The sequence below is a fragment of the Labeo rohita genome, chromosome 4 (assembly GCF_022985175.1).
Source record: "Labeo rohita strain BAU-BD-2019 chromosome 4, IGBB_LRoh.1.0, whole genome shotgun sequence".
Taxonomy (NCBI): Eukaryota; Metazoa; Chordata; class Actinopteri; order Cypriniformes; family Cyprinidae; genus Labeo; species Labeo rohita.
The window spans coordinates 44,463,446-44,479,267 of record NC_066872.1 but is presented as its reverse complement, the minus strand read 5'-3'; the positions used below and the strand labels follow the sequence as shown (position 1 = coordinate 44,479,267).

Genomic DNA, 15,822 nt, shown 5'->3' with positions numbered 1-15,822 from the left:
CCTCACCCTGATGACGCCATCATTACACAATTACGCCGTGTTACTTCACGTACTTGACGCACATTATGGTGTCATAGTGGTGGGCTGATTCATTAATTTATTCTTCACTTGAACTTTTAAAATCTTGAATAATTTATTTACGTATGAAAGTACACAATGAGAATATAAAACTGTCATAGCCTAAGTTTTTGTGCAGTGCAAGTATAAACACTGACTTTGATGTTTCACTGTTGAGTGTCTGTTTATTTTAAACCCTTTTTAAAATGTGGCTTTGTTAGGAGTTTATTACTTCATCCTTGATTCATACTGCCTGTTATGGTGTTATCAGACTTACCTGATAAGATTAATGATCTTTACTGCAATGCTTGCCTTTGTAAATAGATGTGGTAAGCATAATTTTATCAAGTGAATCATTTTGAACATGTTCGGATAGTGAACATCAAAAGTAGACAAACGTTTTAAAAGAGTTTACACAGTTTCTAAGAATGTAAAATGTTCTTGATTTCAAAATAGGCCATATGAAGGCTAGGCTATGTGAATACATTCCCCTCAAAAGTTCGGAAGCACCCCTGGCAAAGTGTGGTTTTGGATGATATCAGCATCCTTATCATTTTTTGGTGCAAATACATTGTCATTGAGGACCAGCAATAATCATTTTCATTTTGATTACATAATAATGGCAATATACATATGTCAAAGTCAAACATGCCCCTTTGCCAGCTGTGACGCCTGGTTACTTGTTTAAACTTGGCCCAGGTTTTTAAAAGATTTTTGGGTCAGCACACCTTAATAGCTTCAACAATTGATTGCCAATTAAGTTTAGAATACATTGAATTTAGGTCCAGATTATGCAGAGCTGTGATAGCTGCTAATCCTGGATATTTGGATGAATCAAAAATTTATGTTTTTTTCTGTGTACGAACTGTTTATATAAAAAAATATGTTTTCATAGTTTGTGTTGTCCCTTATCAGTGCAATATTATCACAAATTAAAAAGGATTCATGCCAATATTGTCCAAAACCCCACTTTTCTAGGGCGTTTCCAAACTTTTGGAGGGCAGTGTATATAAAAGATTATTTTTGTTTGGCTGGCAAGATTCTTTCAATGATATGGTCAAACTTTTTTCTAGTAATGTGGATAGAACATTTGTTCAAAGTGATCTGGTTTTTAATTAAGTTTTTATAATGGTACCACAAAAAGTGTTTCATGGAATGTTTTCTGAAACATTTTAGTTTAATGTTGTACAACATTTTTCAAATGTTACTAATTGTTTCAGAATGTGCAGAAAACATTCAAAAGTAACATTCTCGTAATGTCGTAAAATTCTAAAATAGAATGTTCTCTTAACGTTTGTACAAAGCAAAATTTATTCAGATACCTTCACCATTTATCACATTATCACAGTTTATTCGCTATAGTTTAGAAAAATAAAAAAATTTGATAAAATACGGCAAGAACTCAGAGTTAAAGTGTGTCAGAACAAATTCATCTTGAAAATGTCAGATTACTTTGAAAGGTATTACAATTAACCAAAAATTCAGACAACTGTTAGTATGACAATATTTACAAAACTATCAATACTTTGTTGACCAGTTACCAAGCAATGCTTAAGTTTGTTCAGTCTGTGGTGTAAAAGTTCACATTAGCAATTAAATAAAAAACATTTAAGGCCAAATAATTTTTGGTCCCAAATTTGTATCAATTTTATCTGTAGTCCACTGTATGAAGAATTTTTGGGAATATTAAATCACAGTTTACTTTATTTTAATTAACTATAGTGTCCTGCACCCACAAAAAAAAATATAAAAAATTATATCTGGTGTCTGAATAATTTTTGGTTTGACTGTATGTAACCAAGAAAAAACATTTAAAAAAAACTGGACGTTCAAAGAACATTCAGAAATGTTTTCATAACTCACTTTGAACATTAATACAACATTCTTAAAACACATTTTTGTTAGCTTGGAAAAGGCCAGAGCAGAATACTGCACCCAGTGCACATGTGATATGAATAATGTTGACGGTTCCACTAAAAACACACTGACAGGCATCATTAATTATACTAATTAACTGAGTATTGAGGACAGTTTCATACTGTGGTGTGAGGTGTGGCAGTAAAAGAATGTGTGTGGGAGAGCAGTCTGATGAATGACTCGTTAAAGCTATTCAGAAATCAGCTCCTGTAATTACCCAGCATGCATCACTTGTCATTTAGGGAGCTGATACACTTTGACATCAATAAAATTGACCAACACTGACCCCAAAAAATATTTGGACACTGAATGTCACTGTGTAAACAGAATACTAAGCCAAGTGTCATTTATTTGCACACTTCTCGGGCAGAAAAACAAGTTTCAACTGATATAACAATAGGGGGAAAGTGCTGTGCATGACCGCACAGTGCGTATTTTGATATTTAAAAACCACATTTTGCTGTTCTATGTATAATAACACAGCAGCGCAGAAGTACGCTGTCATTTCTTCCAGTTTCTTCATCCAGGCCTTCATCTGGAATGCACATAAGACCAAATGAAGGAATTTATAGTTAAGATTGGAAAGAAAGAGGGAATGAAAAACAGATGTAGCATTCTGTCCCTCCTCCTTTTATGGTAAAACTGGACTGGGGAGGCTGAGGAATGGCACGTGTGTGAGAAATTAAAACGTAAGATTTGCTTATTTAGGTTTCCGTGCATGTGTCTGTTTCTGACGTGAGCTGTTTTACCCATGAAAGAGCTTCTGGAATGTCATCAGCTGTTTAACGGCTCATTCACACTGTGCCTTGAGCCATCTATACAGAGCCTACGGTATTTATCCACAACGTTTGGTTAATTTTGTGTCATTTTTTGGTCTTAAACCTTATTATTTCTGAGAACTCAATAGTCTTTTCTAAGGTTTACTGGCCTGTTAATGGCAAAATGCAGGTTATGGCTAATCACACAGGATTAACTCTGATGATAAAATGGGTTGCCAGGTCTATTTGTGTGCAAACAGCATTAATGAACGTTAACATGTTGCCAAGCACTATACTGTGTTCGTCTAGATTAGATAATTATACAAAACTATAATACAGACCACACACACACACTTCTAATTAGGGTGTTTGCTAAGGCCTGCTCACTATTATTAAAGCTCACACACTCTTAACCCTAGGAATTAAACTTAAGTGTAATTCTTGTTAAATATGTGTCTTAAACGCAAATAAAATGGCAAAATTAATCCTTACTAAGGTTAGACGCCATATTGAATTCAACAGGGATGAATACGAGGCGGTGAGGAAGAGATTTACAGTATTTACAATGGTCCAAAATCATGTAATTTTTACACCTCACAATTTTCATAACTGTTTAAAAAATGGAGTTTTTGACAAATTAAAGTTTTTCTTAAGACTTATGCTGCTATACTTACTAAGATTTATAGCTGTCAGGGTTGCCAGGTCATCAGAGCAAATCCTGCCTAATTGTTGCTTAAAATTAGCCCAAAGTAGCCCAGTTTCGGAGGGGTCCCCCCGGTAAAAACCGCGTTCTGTGGGGGTGTAATACACATTACCCTGGTAAAATTCCCATTTTAGGAGCTAAATATAAGGTCAGGGGTCGCTTCGACCCGCTGACATGAAAAACAATCCGCGGCAACAGTGTTAAAAAAGTCAAATTCCGCAGACTTGGCAACACTGATTACGGATTTTATTTTGGGTTTAATTTAAAGCAACTATATATATTTAGTTTTGTGTATTTTGGTGACGTTGGAGCCGCCTACAGTTAAGTGAGTGAAATTCACTATCGTAAATATACCACTGTCGTGCATTTGTTGCTGCCGTAAAGCAATTTACCCTTTTCGCGGAATTTCGTACCCGCTCGCCAAACTTACATATTCCCAAAACAGACATTTGGGCAAAGAAACAAAAGCTGCTCGCCTTATTATAAATTTGTACCATGCTGAAACTGATATTTTAAGGAAATAGAGATTAAAACAGTTGCTTTAACCTTTTAAAAGACAGTTATTAGCAAATCAATGCGTTGTCACGGTACTGTGTTCAACTGGTAAACACTGATTATTTTAATTTCAAAATCTCAGAGGACAAATTATTTAAGATTTTGCCAACTAAATGCATCACTAAAAGGGTCTTATACATAATTTTGTGTATATGCTGCCATCTTGTGGTCGTACAAAATTAAACCCATCTGTACTGTGAACATACACAAACGAAATTAAAAGAATGCACGATTTTACAAATAATGTTGCATTTTACATATATTTATGTATTACATGCATGACACCTGTGTCCACACAAATGATTGAAATACATCTGACAAACAAAAAAGCACCATACAGATTCAGCAGTGCAGCTTTAAACATCCAACAGACATTTAAACACTGACAGATACAAAAATTAACATATGTATACAAAATATTCAACACTACGTGTTACAGTAAAATAACTGTAAATACTGTACAGCTCTATGAATTACACCTTTTTGTGTAAAATTCAATCCAAATTTATGTTTCCAAAAATAATTTATTACTAGTCTAAGAACAGTCAATACATAAACATACTTTGTTTTAAAACAGTACAGTACTGTGATATTTCTGCTTTGCTCCAGTGATTGCAGATCATATACACTGGTTATTCAAGTATGTCTTTGTTTCCTATTCATTTCACAGATTGTAGCACCTTAAATGTTAACAGTGTCAAACATTACAACCATTATTTTGTTATGTATCCAAAATACACTTAAAATTCATTCATTCTCTGTGGTGAAGGCATCATGTAACAAATACGCAAGTCGGCTTCACCAGTATGGCACTCCTACAAACTGTTGAAATAGTGAACATACTATTGAGCAGATTTGTAGCTTCCTCTCAGAGACTGATCCAGACTTAATTCATTTTCACATTTTTAAATACGTAGTGCTAGAGCTGGATTGCTGATTTTAGCCTCTGGAATACTTCAATAAATAATAACGGTAAACAAAATCAGGCAATATGCTGTTACACTGTTACACGGATGTGAAATGAACTCCAAAATACTATCAAAAGTGGTGGGGGAAAACAGAAATACAGCCACAAGAGGGTGTGTAACAGTGTCTCACTAGTATCTGCCCTCTGCATTCAGATGTTCCCTAGTTAGTAAACAAGAAATGTTAATTTCCTCAGAAATTATTCAAGTCAAATTTTGCTGTTTAATGCTGTTTCTGTCTTTGGCACTCTAGCACCACAGAAGCATGAAAATGTAATGACACAAATGCAGCAGCTAATTTAATTGGCTCCTGCGTGTCCGATGTCCAGCCTCCTCTGGGCGGAGCCTCTTTTGCGGGCAGCCGGTGAGGTGCTGAGAGACCCGAACGCTCCAGGCGTCTCAAAGAAAGATTTGGACCCCACTGCCGCTTCCTTTGGTGTCACAGGAGTCTGAAATAGCAGAAGTGAGAAGGTCAGAAACAATATATGTCACCTTGGACCACAAAACCAGTCATAAGGGTCCATTTTTTTGAAACTGAGACTTATACATCATCTTGAAAGGTGAATTAATAAGCTTCCGAATGATGTATGGTCGGTTAGCATAGGACAATAATTGGCTGAGATACAACTATCTGGAAAATCTGGAATCTGCGGGTGAAAAAACATCAAAATATTGAGAAAATCGCCTTTAAAGTTGTCCAAATGAAGTTCTTAGCAATGCATATTATCAAGGAAAAATTAAGTTTTGATATATTTACGGCAGGAAATGTACAAAATATCTTCACTGAACATGATCTTTACTTAATATCCTAATGATTTTTGGCATAAAAGAAAAATCTTTAATTTTGACCCATACAATGTATTGTTGGCTATTGCTAGAAATGTACCTGTGCTACTTGAGACTGGCCAGGGTCACAAACAAAACATAAAGGTTTGAAATGTTCACTGCATATTAGTGAGATAACAAAATTAATTTTTTTAACGAAACCGAAGTTTTCATTTAAATAACACTGAATAATTTTCTAAAAACTTTTGCTAACATTCTGTTAAGTTATAAAACTTTTAGTTTTTTTCCCCTGAATGTTCTTTGAATGTTTAAGAATTACTGTTTTTAAATTTTAAAATGGCTTTTTTTCTTGTTTATTTGAATGTTAAGTAAACATTCCATTGTATTATTTTGGGAAAGTTACCTTTTGAATGTTCTCTGAACATTCCAAAACAAGTAATTTAAACTTTTAAAAAACATTAAGTAATATTTTTGTGCTAATGTTTTGAGAATATTATTAAAGGCCAGATTTTTGAAGGTTCTATTAAAGTTACAGTTAATAGCTTTGAAAGAATGTTGCCAGATAACCTCATAACTTTGCCAGAATGTTCTGAAAACATTAGCTGGGAAAAAACAGAGACTAAACACAAAATACACCATTGGAGGACTAACTGAACACCACAGTTTTGGTCAATAATTTGGCCATTTCAATTTAGTGCATGACTGAAAAACAGTATGCAGTCAGTAAGCTGACCTGTGTTTGTGCTGGCTGGGGGCTTTCTTGTGTTTGTGGTCCCTGTGGCGAAAGTGTGGCTGCTGGTAATCTGTGGCCATGATGCTCAGGGCTGTTCATTGTTTCAGCCACACCAAATGCCCCTCCTGCCATCACAAACCGGGCCGGTGACAGCACAGTGGGCATGCTGAAACTTAGACCGCCGCTGGCAGCCCCCTCAGCGCTGGAGGTGGCCATTGCACCTGCTATGAGCGGCGAGTGCACCAAAAAATATGGCATAGCTACGGCTGGCACTCCACCCTGTGTATGTCCCGCTGGCATGAGAAAGTTTAAACCATTCAGACCTAGAGAAAACAGCCATTTAAATCATTAGAGTGAGTGTGTAATCTAAAAGACTGCTATTCAATGCTCAGGTTTTGGTGTACCTGCTGTGTTGGGAACATAGAGGTAATGAGAGGACAGGAGGGGATCTTTAGGGCTGGGCGCTCCTGCGTCTTCCTCATTCATCGGCCCAAATGAGGCCTCGTCCCACGGGGAACCTTCTCGAGACCAGATTGGAGACCTTCTGGCGCTGGAGCTCAGACTCTCAGTCTCACCCTGTGAGGCATTCACATAAGTTAGCGATCAAATTACTGGTTTCATAACGACAGACAGTTTATAATATTGTGGTTGCCGCCATTATAAAACCAATAAGACACTCAAGGCTGTGCATTACAGTGATTTCACCATGTTAAAATCTATCTGTCGGAAATATCTGAGATATATAGTTTTAATCTGGCTCATATAACTCACCATTTCACTTTCTATGGAAGCTGAGCGTTTGCTTCGTTTAGCTGTCTGATCATCATCCTCTTCCTCTTGTCTCTCTCTCTTCTTCAGGTTTCCCTCCCTGTGGCCTGAGACGGGTGACCTCTGGGTGACGGCGTCTGGGACGTGTCCGCTGTACACCATGAGCAGGGGTGTTTGTGGCAGACCGGGCAGGTACGCTAACGGGTGAGGAGCAAACTGGGCATACGGCACATCAGCTTGAAGAGGGACTGCTAGTGATGCCAGTCCGGAAGATGACACTACAGGACTTCCACTGGGCTGAACACTATAAATGTATAAAACACAGTAGTTAGTGATCAGTAGTGCTGTTGTGAAGTAAAATTAAAAATAGTTTTTGTTAACTGAAAAAAAAAAAAAAAAAAAGCTGAAACATATTAGATGAAAAAATTAAATGAAATACATAAATTTAAGTACTACAATTACATACAACAAAATTGAAATGAAAATCAAAAAATAAAAGCTAATTCAAAATATGAATATATTCAAAATAAGAATGAAACAATTACTGAAAATCAAACTAAAATTTAAATGAAATCTGGAAAAAAGCTAAGTTAAAATATTCTAATAAGAATGACAAAATGTATAAAAAAAATTAAAATGAAAATCTAAAAATAAAAGCTAAATCAAAATGTTATAGATATTATAATTCACTGTAAAAATATTTTTTGAATTTTTTAAAATCATACATTTAAACTGAAGTACTAAAATTACTGGAACTGACATAAAAATAAATTTATGCTAAATGGAGATACAAAAAAACAAACAAAAAAACAAACAAAATTGAAATGGAAAACTGGAAATCTAAAAATAAAAGCAACAGCCACATTTATAATATTATACATTCTATAATACATTAAATACATAAAAAATGGCAAAAGCACCAAAATTTTGACATGAAAATTGGAAATCTAAAAATGAAAGCTAATTCTAAATATTATTATAAATTCTATAATACTGTAAAAAAGAAATTTTCTAAGTTGTAAATAAAATCATTATTGGATTACATTTTACAAGAAAATACTAGTTTTTCTACTTTAAAATTTCACGTTTAATTCAATGTGTTACACGCTATTTCTTTGTATTTTTTTGTGCAATGTACTAGTGTAGTATATGAATAATTCTAAACTAACATGTTAGTAATCAATGGCTATGCATCAACGTCAGGTTTGAACCTACAACCTTTCAGCCTAAATATGCAGTATTTGTAAATGACTAAAGTTTGAAATATGTGTAAATGTCTGCAAATACAAATTCTATACAGGTGGACTCACCTATCTCCAAACTGCAGTCGACACACTGCGCTGGTGTTCACGCTCTTTCTAGAATAATCCACAGGCTCGTCTGAAAATACAAACACAAAAAACATCACATAAATTCTTTCAAATGTAAACGACACCCTAGCATTCTAGCATTAAAGGTTCTCAGTTCTCACCTGTAGGTCTGTGAGGTGTGCTGGGGGCGGAGCTTATCCGTCTTTGATTGACAGAGGGGGCAGGAATGACCTGAAAGGAAGAGTGACGCGTCATCTTCTCCCGTCGTTCCCCGACTGTACTGATCTGAGCTTCTGAGACTCTCAAATCGCCTGAATCTAAAAGACAATGATCACAATATAATCACACTGAAGATACTAAAAGCAATTTTTCAAGTGTTTAAACAGGACCTACCACTGCTGCTGTGGAAATCGGCAGGCCCGATCCATTTGAAGACGGGTTTACGGCTCTTTTCTTCTCTTACGTGAAGTTTCTGGATCAGATTGAGGCTGGTCAGGACATTAGCGATATCATACAAACGTCGCACCTTAGCTACACAAACAAAAACAATTGTGAGCTACACTTATTCAATAATGAAACGGATAATATTTTAAATAGTAAAACTGGCAGATGTCTTACTTTTGTACTTGCTGTGGCTGGACTCATCCTGACCCTCTTCGATTAAAATCTTAGCAGCCGTATCGAGGGTAACTGTTTGTGTTTTAGAGACTAGAAACAGCATGACAAACTTCTGGCTCATGATACGGAGCGACTTGTCCTTCCGTCTGCTGGAGGCGGCTGTATGAGAGAGATAAAGCATGCTTACAACACTATAAAACATGTAAAAGTTGTCATTTCAGGCATTAATGCACTTGTTTTTGAAATAAAGGTCTTGGGAGAATCATAGCAAATTAAGAAACTGTAAAAAGTGTTTCTTGGTAAGTTGAGGAATTATGCTTTCTCAGTTTTACCAACTGTGGTGATAAAAAAGACATGAATAAAGGATGAGTGAATAAATTTGAGCTGACTGGCAGCAGAAAATCAGAGGTAGTAGATATGAGGAATGCCATGATTGCTTGGTGAATTGGCTGGTCGAGTGACTCCTGCCCTCATGATGGGACGGTAATAAGCTTTTGTTAGAAAGCAAAGCTGTTGCTTAGCGACAGCGGCCACATGGGACGAGAAGCCAGCGAACACAATAACCACATCAGAAGATCCAGACGAGGACAGCAGGATGCTTCGTTTCTTTATCAAGACATCAAGCTCAGGAAACACGAAGAGATTCATTTACATGCTCAAATCTAGTGAAATTAAACACTTGGATACTAAGCAAACAAACAAATAAATACAGATTTGAGACATCTGGGTGTAGTAAAAGTGCTCACTTTGGATAATTAAAAAAGTTAAGCGGCATTACATAAAAATATTTAACAGAATTACTGGGGCTAAAATCACTAGCAGATTTCATTTCATTAGCTGGACACACCAGAGCTTTCAGCTAACATCCATTTTTTAATGTGCATTTGAAAAGTCAGATGATTTCATTTGAAGCATGTAAAATTATAGTATATCCTGGAGATTCTTTTGTGTGTGTTTTGCTTTAATTTAAAATGTCAGAATTAACAAAATAATGTTCATATTTGCCGTAACTTCTATATTTGTGCATTGAATAGAAAAAAGGCACAAGATTGTTCATGACGTTTACTAATACTGAAATACTATTATAGTTTTTATTAATATTTTAGGTTAATTTTTAAATTTTTATTCTTTGCTATTTTAGTTTCAGTTAATATATATATATATATATATATATATATATACGTATGTAGGTTTGTATGTATTTTATTTCAGTTGTAGTTATTTTAGTACATCAAGTTAAACTACTTAAAAATAAGATTTTTTTTTAATATTAGGATTATTTTAGTTAATATGACAAAGGTTTATGGCTTTAGCTAACTAGTCTTTTTTAAAATGTCAGAATTAACAAAATTATTTTTAGGTTAATTTTTATATTTTCTGTTTTCTTTGTAATTTTCATATATATTTAAATGTCTATATAGATTTTATTCATTTTTTTTTAGTTTTAGTTATTTTAGTACATCAAGTTAAATTAAACAAAATGAGAAATGTTGCATTGCAAGTATGTTTTTAAAATTTCACCTTTTTTTTAAAAAAATATTAGGTTTATTTTAGTTAATTTAACAAAGGTTTATGGTTTTAGCTAACTATAATAACCTTGCATAACATACTAATTTATTTATTTTTTTTAAATAATATTACTCTATATTCTAAAACCATATCCGCTTAAGTTACAAGCAGACATAGTACCTGTAGTTACATACAAACTGTATTATTACTGAATTGAGCGTATTTTCCTCAAACAAAGGTCAACAGTGATGTGATTTAATCAAATCACCCCTACAAGGGCTCAGCAAACAGAAACATGTCTAAACCTGCAGCTTCATCTTTCTCTGAATAATTAGCTTCTCTCCTTGGCCACAGTTATAACAAAGAGTCCCTGTGCTGTGATGGGATTACCAGTGATCAACACAAAGACCTGGCAACCAGTGTTGTGATGCCCTAGACTCTGTAAACAGGTGACCGATTAATGGAGCACACGGGTGAGACACTAATAATGGTGTTAATGGGGCAACAGTCACTATGGTTTCACTTTAAACTGTTTAAGTGCAATATAGTGAATCATTCAAATGACAGTATATGCATCATGCAACCAGGCAGACGGATTTTTAAATCTTTTTTAAATGCAACATGAATACTTTTACAAAAAAAAAAAAGTATGAACAAGAATATGTGTGCATGTCATACCGTGTGTGTTTTGCATGTGGTGGGCGGCATACGGGCTGCTTCCTTCTCTCTGGTCCATCTGCAGATGGTAGCCCTGCTCTCGACCGGCCTGATAAAGATCCTGCAGGGTCTGCGGCAGTGCTGAACGTCCGTGCCACACGTACAGGTTCTTGGCCATTCTGCTCACCAGCATCAGAGACTCCAGTACGTTCACAATGTCGTAAATACGTCTCCTTTCAACGCCTGTGTCACACAGAGTTAATAATTGTGGATATTTTGCAGTTTTTAATTAACAGCATTTTTATTTTTGGCTGATGTGTCAGAAGCACTTTTATTTTGATGCCGTACAGGACTTTTATTTTGTGCATGAGATCTGTTACAGTAAACGAAAAAATAGTGTTTGATTTTCTATTATCAGTAACAGATTAGTAAATACTAAAATACTTTCTCATCTACTGTCAGCAAACAGCCAACATGCATTTATTTGTGAAAAATGTGATAATACAATTACAAAGTCAAGAAGTTGCCTTTTAAAAGCATAAATCTGTTTATGTTACAGATTTGGTTTTTTTATCAAGTTAAATTTCATATAATTATTTTTCAAATTATTTATTTCTAATTTTGCGAGTATTATGTAAAATAAAAATACATGAATCTGTATTTTTAAAATTAAGTTTATTATTTTTTGCATATTTTTTAATCAAGTTAATTATTTTTGGCATGTAATTCATTTTTAAATAATTTATTTCTATTTTGTAAATATTATGTAAAATACATATATACCCCTAATTTCAGCAATTGTTATGCATGTTTTAACTATCTTTAAAACAAATAGTGTGATATCATGTATATCAGCCACCCTTCTCTTTGTAATATCGGTCAACCACTAGTCAATACATTGTATTTTATACAGAAATAAGGAATTTAATTCAATTTAGGAGTTATTTTCTCTTACCTAAGCGTGTGGCCACTTCATCCAGAGAAATATTGATGCTTTCAGAGGTTTCTGGGTAATCAGGGTACAAGGCCAGAAATTTCTGACACAAAAGCCCCAAACTCTTCTGTTTGCGACTGGGTCTCCTCTCAGAATCGTCTAACGCTTCATACTGAAATAAAGAGAAATAAAACCAGATACATTAATATATTACATTAACAAGTGTCCAATTATTACACTGATTTAGACTTATTCTCTTCATACCTGACACGAGTCGTCGAGTTCTTCCTCTTCATCCTCCTCTACAGCCGTCTCTTCATTTTCAATAGGTCTGAAAAGGGTTTTCTTCATCTCCCTGTCACGGATATCTGGGCTGGCGGCGCTGATCAGCATTTTCAAGTTGGCTGTTGGGGTCCAGGGGTCCGGATGGGCCCTCTCCACATGTTTAATGGGGGTTATATGGGCGATATCTGGGCTGGAAACTCTACGAAGTCCGCTCACAGCTGCCGTCGCAGACTCGCACTTCAGTGGTGTCATTTTCCTTCGGTCCATGCAGATGTTCTCCTGAAATCACGGGTAGAGGTTAATCTAATGAGTTAAGTAATTCAAACAAAATAATGCTTTAATTACATTTAGATCTCTTACTTTCTGGTCATTTGTGTTGCCAGTATCATCTGAGCCTGTCTTATTCACTAGCGTCCTCACACTAAGCAAATCCTTTAAAGTTAAACACTTCATCTCCATCTAAAAAAAGAAAAATGAATCAGTCATAACCAGCACATTTATGCTATTAGTAAATTTGCTCATTACTGAACGTGTTAATATTAAGTTTTGCATTGTTATTAATATATAATAACAACAATTTTACATTATATAGTACATATCTGCAAAATAACACATCTAAATATAAATAAACTGATGGGTAAAGTATTAATGTGAAGTTTGTTACTTACTAATGAAGTTATTGCAACATGTTGCCAAAACTTATTGAAATACTGCTAGTAAATAATACTACGTTGTTAGTATATTGTGTATTATATTACAAACGATTGTAATGTATTAAATAAGGAACATATGACTAATAGTCACATGATTCGTAAAAAGTGATCTGATCTGATGATGGTGGCAAGATTTTGGCGCAAATATCTTCACCAGTTGCCTGGTAACGAAACAAATCAGATTCTCAGAAGAAAAAACATAACGGTTAAACTTTTGAAATCATTTACATTGATATGATTGTCACAATATTTTAATATATGTTTTATTTCACATTATATCGTAGGAGCTCAGCTCCATGCTTATAATGTCAAAAATCCTTTCATATGCATCCTGATTATTTGAATACTGGTAAAACGTTTAAACTTGAGTTTAAAGGAGATTAATTTACATTATTTTTATATCATGTTAGATCACACAAGTCAGATAAAAAAAAATAAACTTATATTCTTACCTTAAAACGTCCGTCCTGGAGTAGAAAAATCCCCAAAACGTAAATAAATCCTTTGCGAAGGTGATCCTTCTTTAAATAATCATAATTTTCTCTCTAAATAAGAAGATCTGAGCTAGTAATCTTCTTATTTCAGTCGTACCGCTGGTCAAGCCAGTATGAATCACCCGCTAAAGCTTGTTTTCTGGCGCTCTGAAGAGTTAAACCCTCCCCCAGCCAATCATGTCGCCGCTATGCAAATATATCGAGGGTGATTGGTCGAACGAGGAGGAAATGCCGCAAAGCGACCGTAGCAGCCAATCAGAGACGCGCTCTGACTAAGCCTGTGGGAGATTGTTGGCGGGGCAATAGGCGCGCTCTGCTTGATGTGCTTCTGCGGTTATTACAGGCGCGCCTGAAGTTTTAAGGGCGCTTCTGTAACTCAGCGGGGACATAATTAATCACCACAGATGATTAATTATAATTATATAAGTGCCGAATGTCTCCTGGCTGCTTTTAATGACAGTCTCGGGCAGGAACAAAGGTGAGTGACACAGGTGGGGTTTTGGCGCGACTGAGCGTTTTGTCGCGGGAAGGAGTGTAATATGAGAGGATCCCCACACCCACAAACTACCCCCACATAAGCGTACTTTCAACGTCATAATCACAAAAATAGAATAATATATCTAATAATAGTGTAAGAAACACAGAAATGTGGTATCTAGCCTTTTGACTAACTAAACACTATGTTTAAACCGAATAAAACAGATGTGTATCACAGTTATGTCATAAACATAAGTACACACATACTTTTAACCTACATAATACACTACCGTTCAAAAGTTTGGGGTCAGTAAGACTTGTAATAGTCTTTAAAGAAGTCTCTTATGCTCACCAATGCTGCATTTATTTGATTAAAATATAGAAAAAAAAACAGTAATATTGCAAAATGTTTTTACTATATAAAATAATGTTTTTTATTTTAACACACTTTAAAATAGAATTTATTCCTGTGATGAAAAGCTGAATTTTTATCAGCTGTTACTCCAGTCTTAAGTGTCACATGATCCTTCAGAAATCATTCTAATATATGGATTTATTGTTAGAATGATCAATGTTGGATAATATCAACAGTTGTGCTGCCAAATATTTTTTGGAACCTGTGATTTTTTTTTTTCAGGATTCTTTCATGAATAACAAGTTTAAAAAGTACAGTGTTTATTCAAAATATAAATATTTTATAACAATGTAAATTATTTATTATTAACTTTTAATAAACTTTTAATTATTAACTTAATACATCCTTGGTGAATAAAAGTATTAATTTCTTAAAAAAAAAAAAAAAAAGATACAATAAAAATGTACTGACCCCAAACTTTTGAACGGTAGTGTATGTGTACTTATGCTATTGAGACTTGGGAAGCTTGGGATCAGTAAGATTTTTTTTCCAAGTAGTCTTTTTTATTTGATTAAAACCACAGAAAAAACAGTAATATTGTGAAATATTATTGTAATTTAAAATAGTGGCTTTCTACTTTAATATACTTTAAAATAGAATTTATTCCTGTGATGCAAAGCTGAATTTTTTTTAGCATCATTACTCCAGTCTTCACCATCACATGATCCTTCAGAAATCATTCAGTGTTGGAAATATTTATTTATATATTTATTTGGAATCTTTTTTTTTTTTTTAAGAATTCTTTGATGAATATAACTTTAAAAAGAACAGCATTTATTCAAAATAGAAAAGTTTTCTAACAATATACACTACCGTTCAAAGTTCAAAGTGGTGTCAGTACATTTTTTCTTTTTTTTTTTTTTTTGAAAGAAACTAATACTTTTATTCAGCAAGGATGTGTTAAATTGACTTTTATTGTTCTGTTTTGAATAAATGCTCTTCTTTTTAACTTTTAATTAATCAAAGAATCCTGAAAAAAGTATCACAGGTTTCAAAACAATATTAAACAGCACAACTTTCCAACATTGATTATAAATCAGCATATTAGAATGATTTCTGAAGGATCGTGTGACACTGAATACTGGAGTAATGTCTGATGAAAATTCTGCTTTAAATCACAGAAATAAATTATATTTTGAAGTATATTAATAGAAAATTGTTATTTTAA

At 34.2% G+C, this 15,822-nt stretch overlaps 1 protein-coding gene across 1 annotated transcript; it reads right to left on the bottom strand.

The window, feature by feature from the left end:
• Positions 1-4,278: 4,278 nt before the first annotated feature.
• Positions 4,279-13,868, bottom strand: e2f7 (E2F transcription factor 7). The gene is made up of 13 exons (XM_051107095.1): positions 13,721-13,868; positions 12,916-13,014; positions 12,535-12,834; positions 12,292-12,442; positions 11,358-11,579; positions 9,171-9,329; positions 8,946-9,083; positions 8,714-8,869; positions 8,553-8,622; positions 7,246-7,546; positions 6,879-7,050; positions 6,475-6,797; positions 4,279-5,404 (listed from the first exon to the last, which is right to left on the bottom strand). The coding sequence occupies exons 2-13, from the start codon at positions 13,012-13,014 to the stop codon at positions 5,255-5,257; spliced, it is 2,241 nt and encodes a 746-aa protein (XP_050963052.1). The 5' UTR covers positions 13,721-13,868; the 3' UTR covers positions 4,279-5,254.
• Positions 13,869-15,822: the final 1,954 nt, after the last annotated feature.

Excerpts from the sequence above, each read along its gene's own strand:
- e2f7 (XM_051107095.1), bottom strand. The coding sequence starts at position 13,014 with ATGGAGATGAAGTGTTTAACTTTAAAGGATTTGCTTAGTGTGAGGACG. Across the intron at positions 12,835-12,915 it reads GCAACACAAATGACCAGAAA|GAGAACATCTGCATGGACCG; the intron begins GTAAGAGATCTA and ends CCGTGATTTCAG. Across the intron at positions 5,405-6,474 it reads CCCAGCCAGCACAAACACAG|ACTCCTGTGACACCAAAGGA; the intron begins GTCAGCTTACTG and ends CTGCTATTTCAG.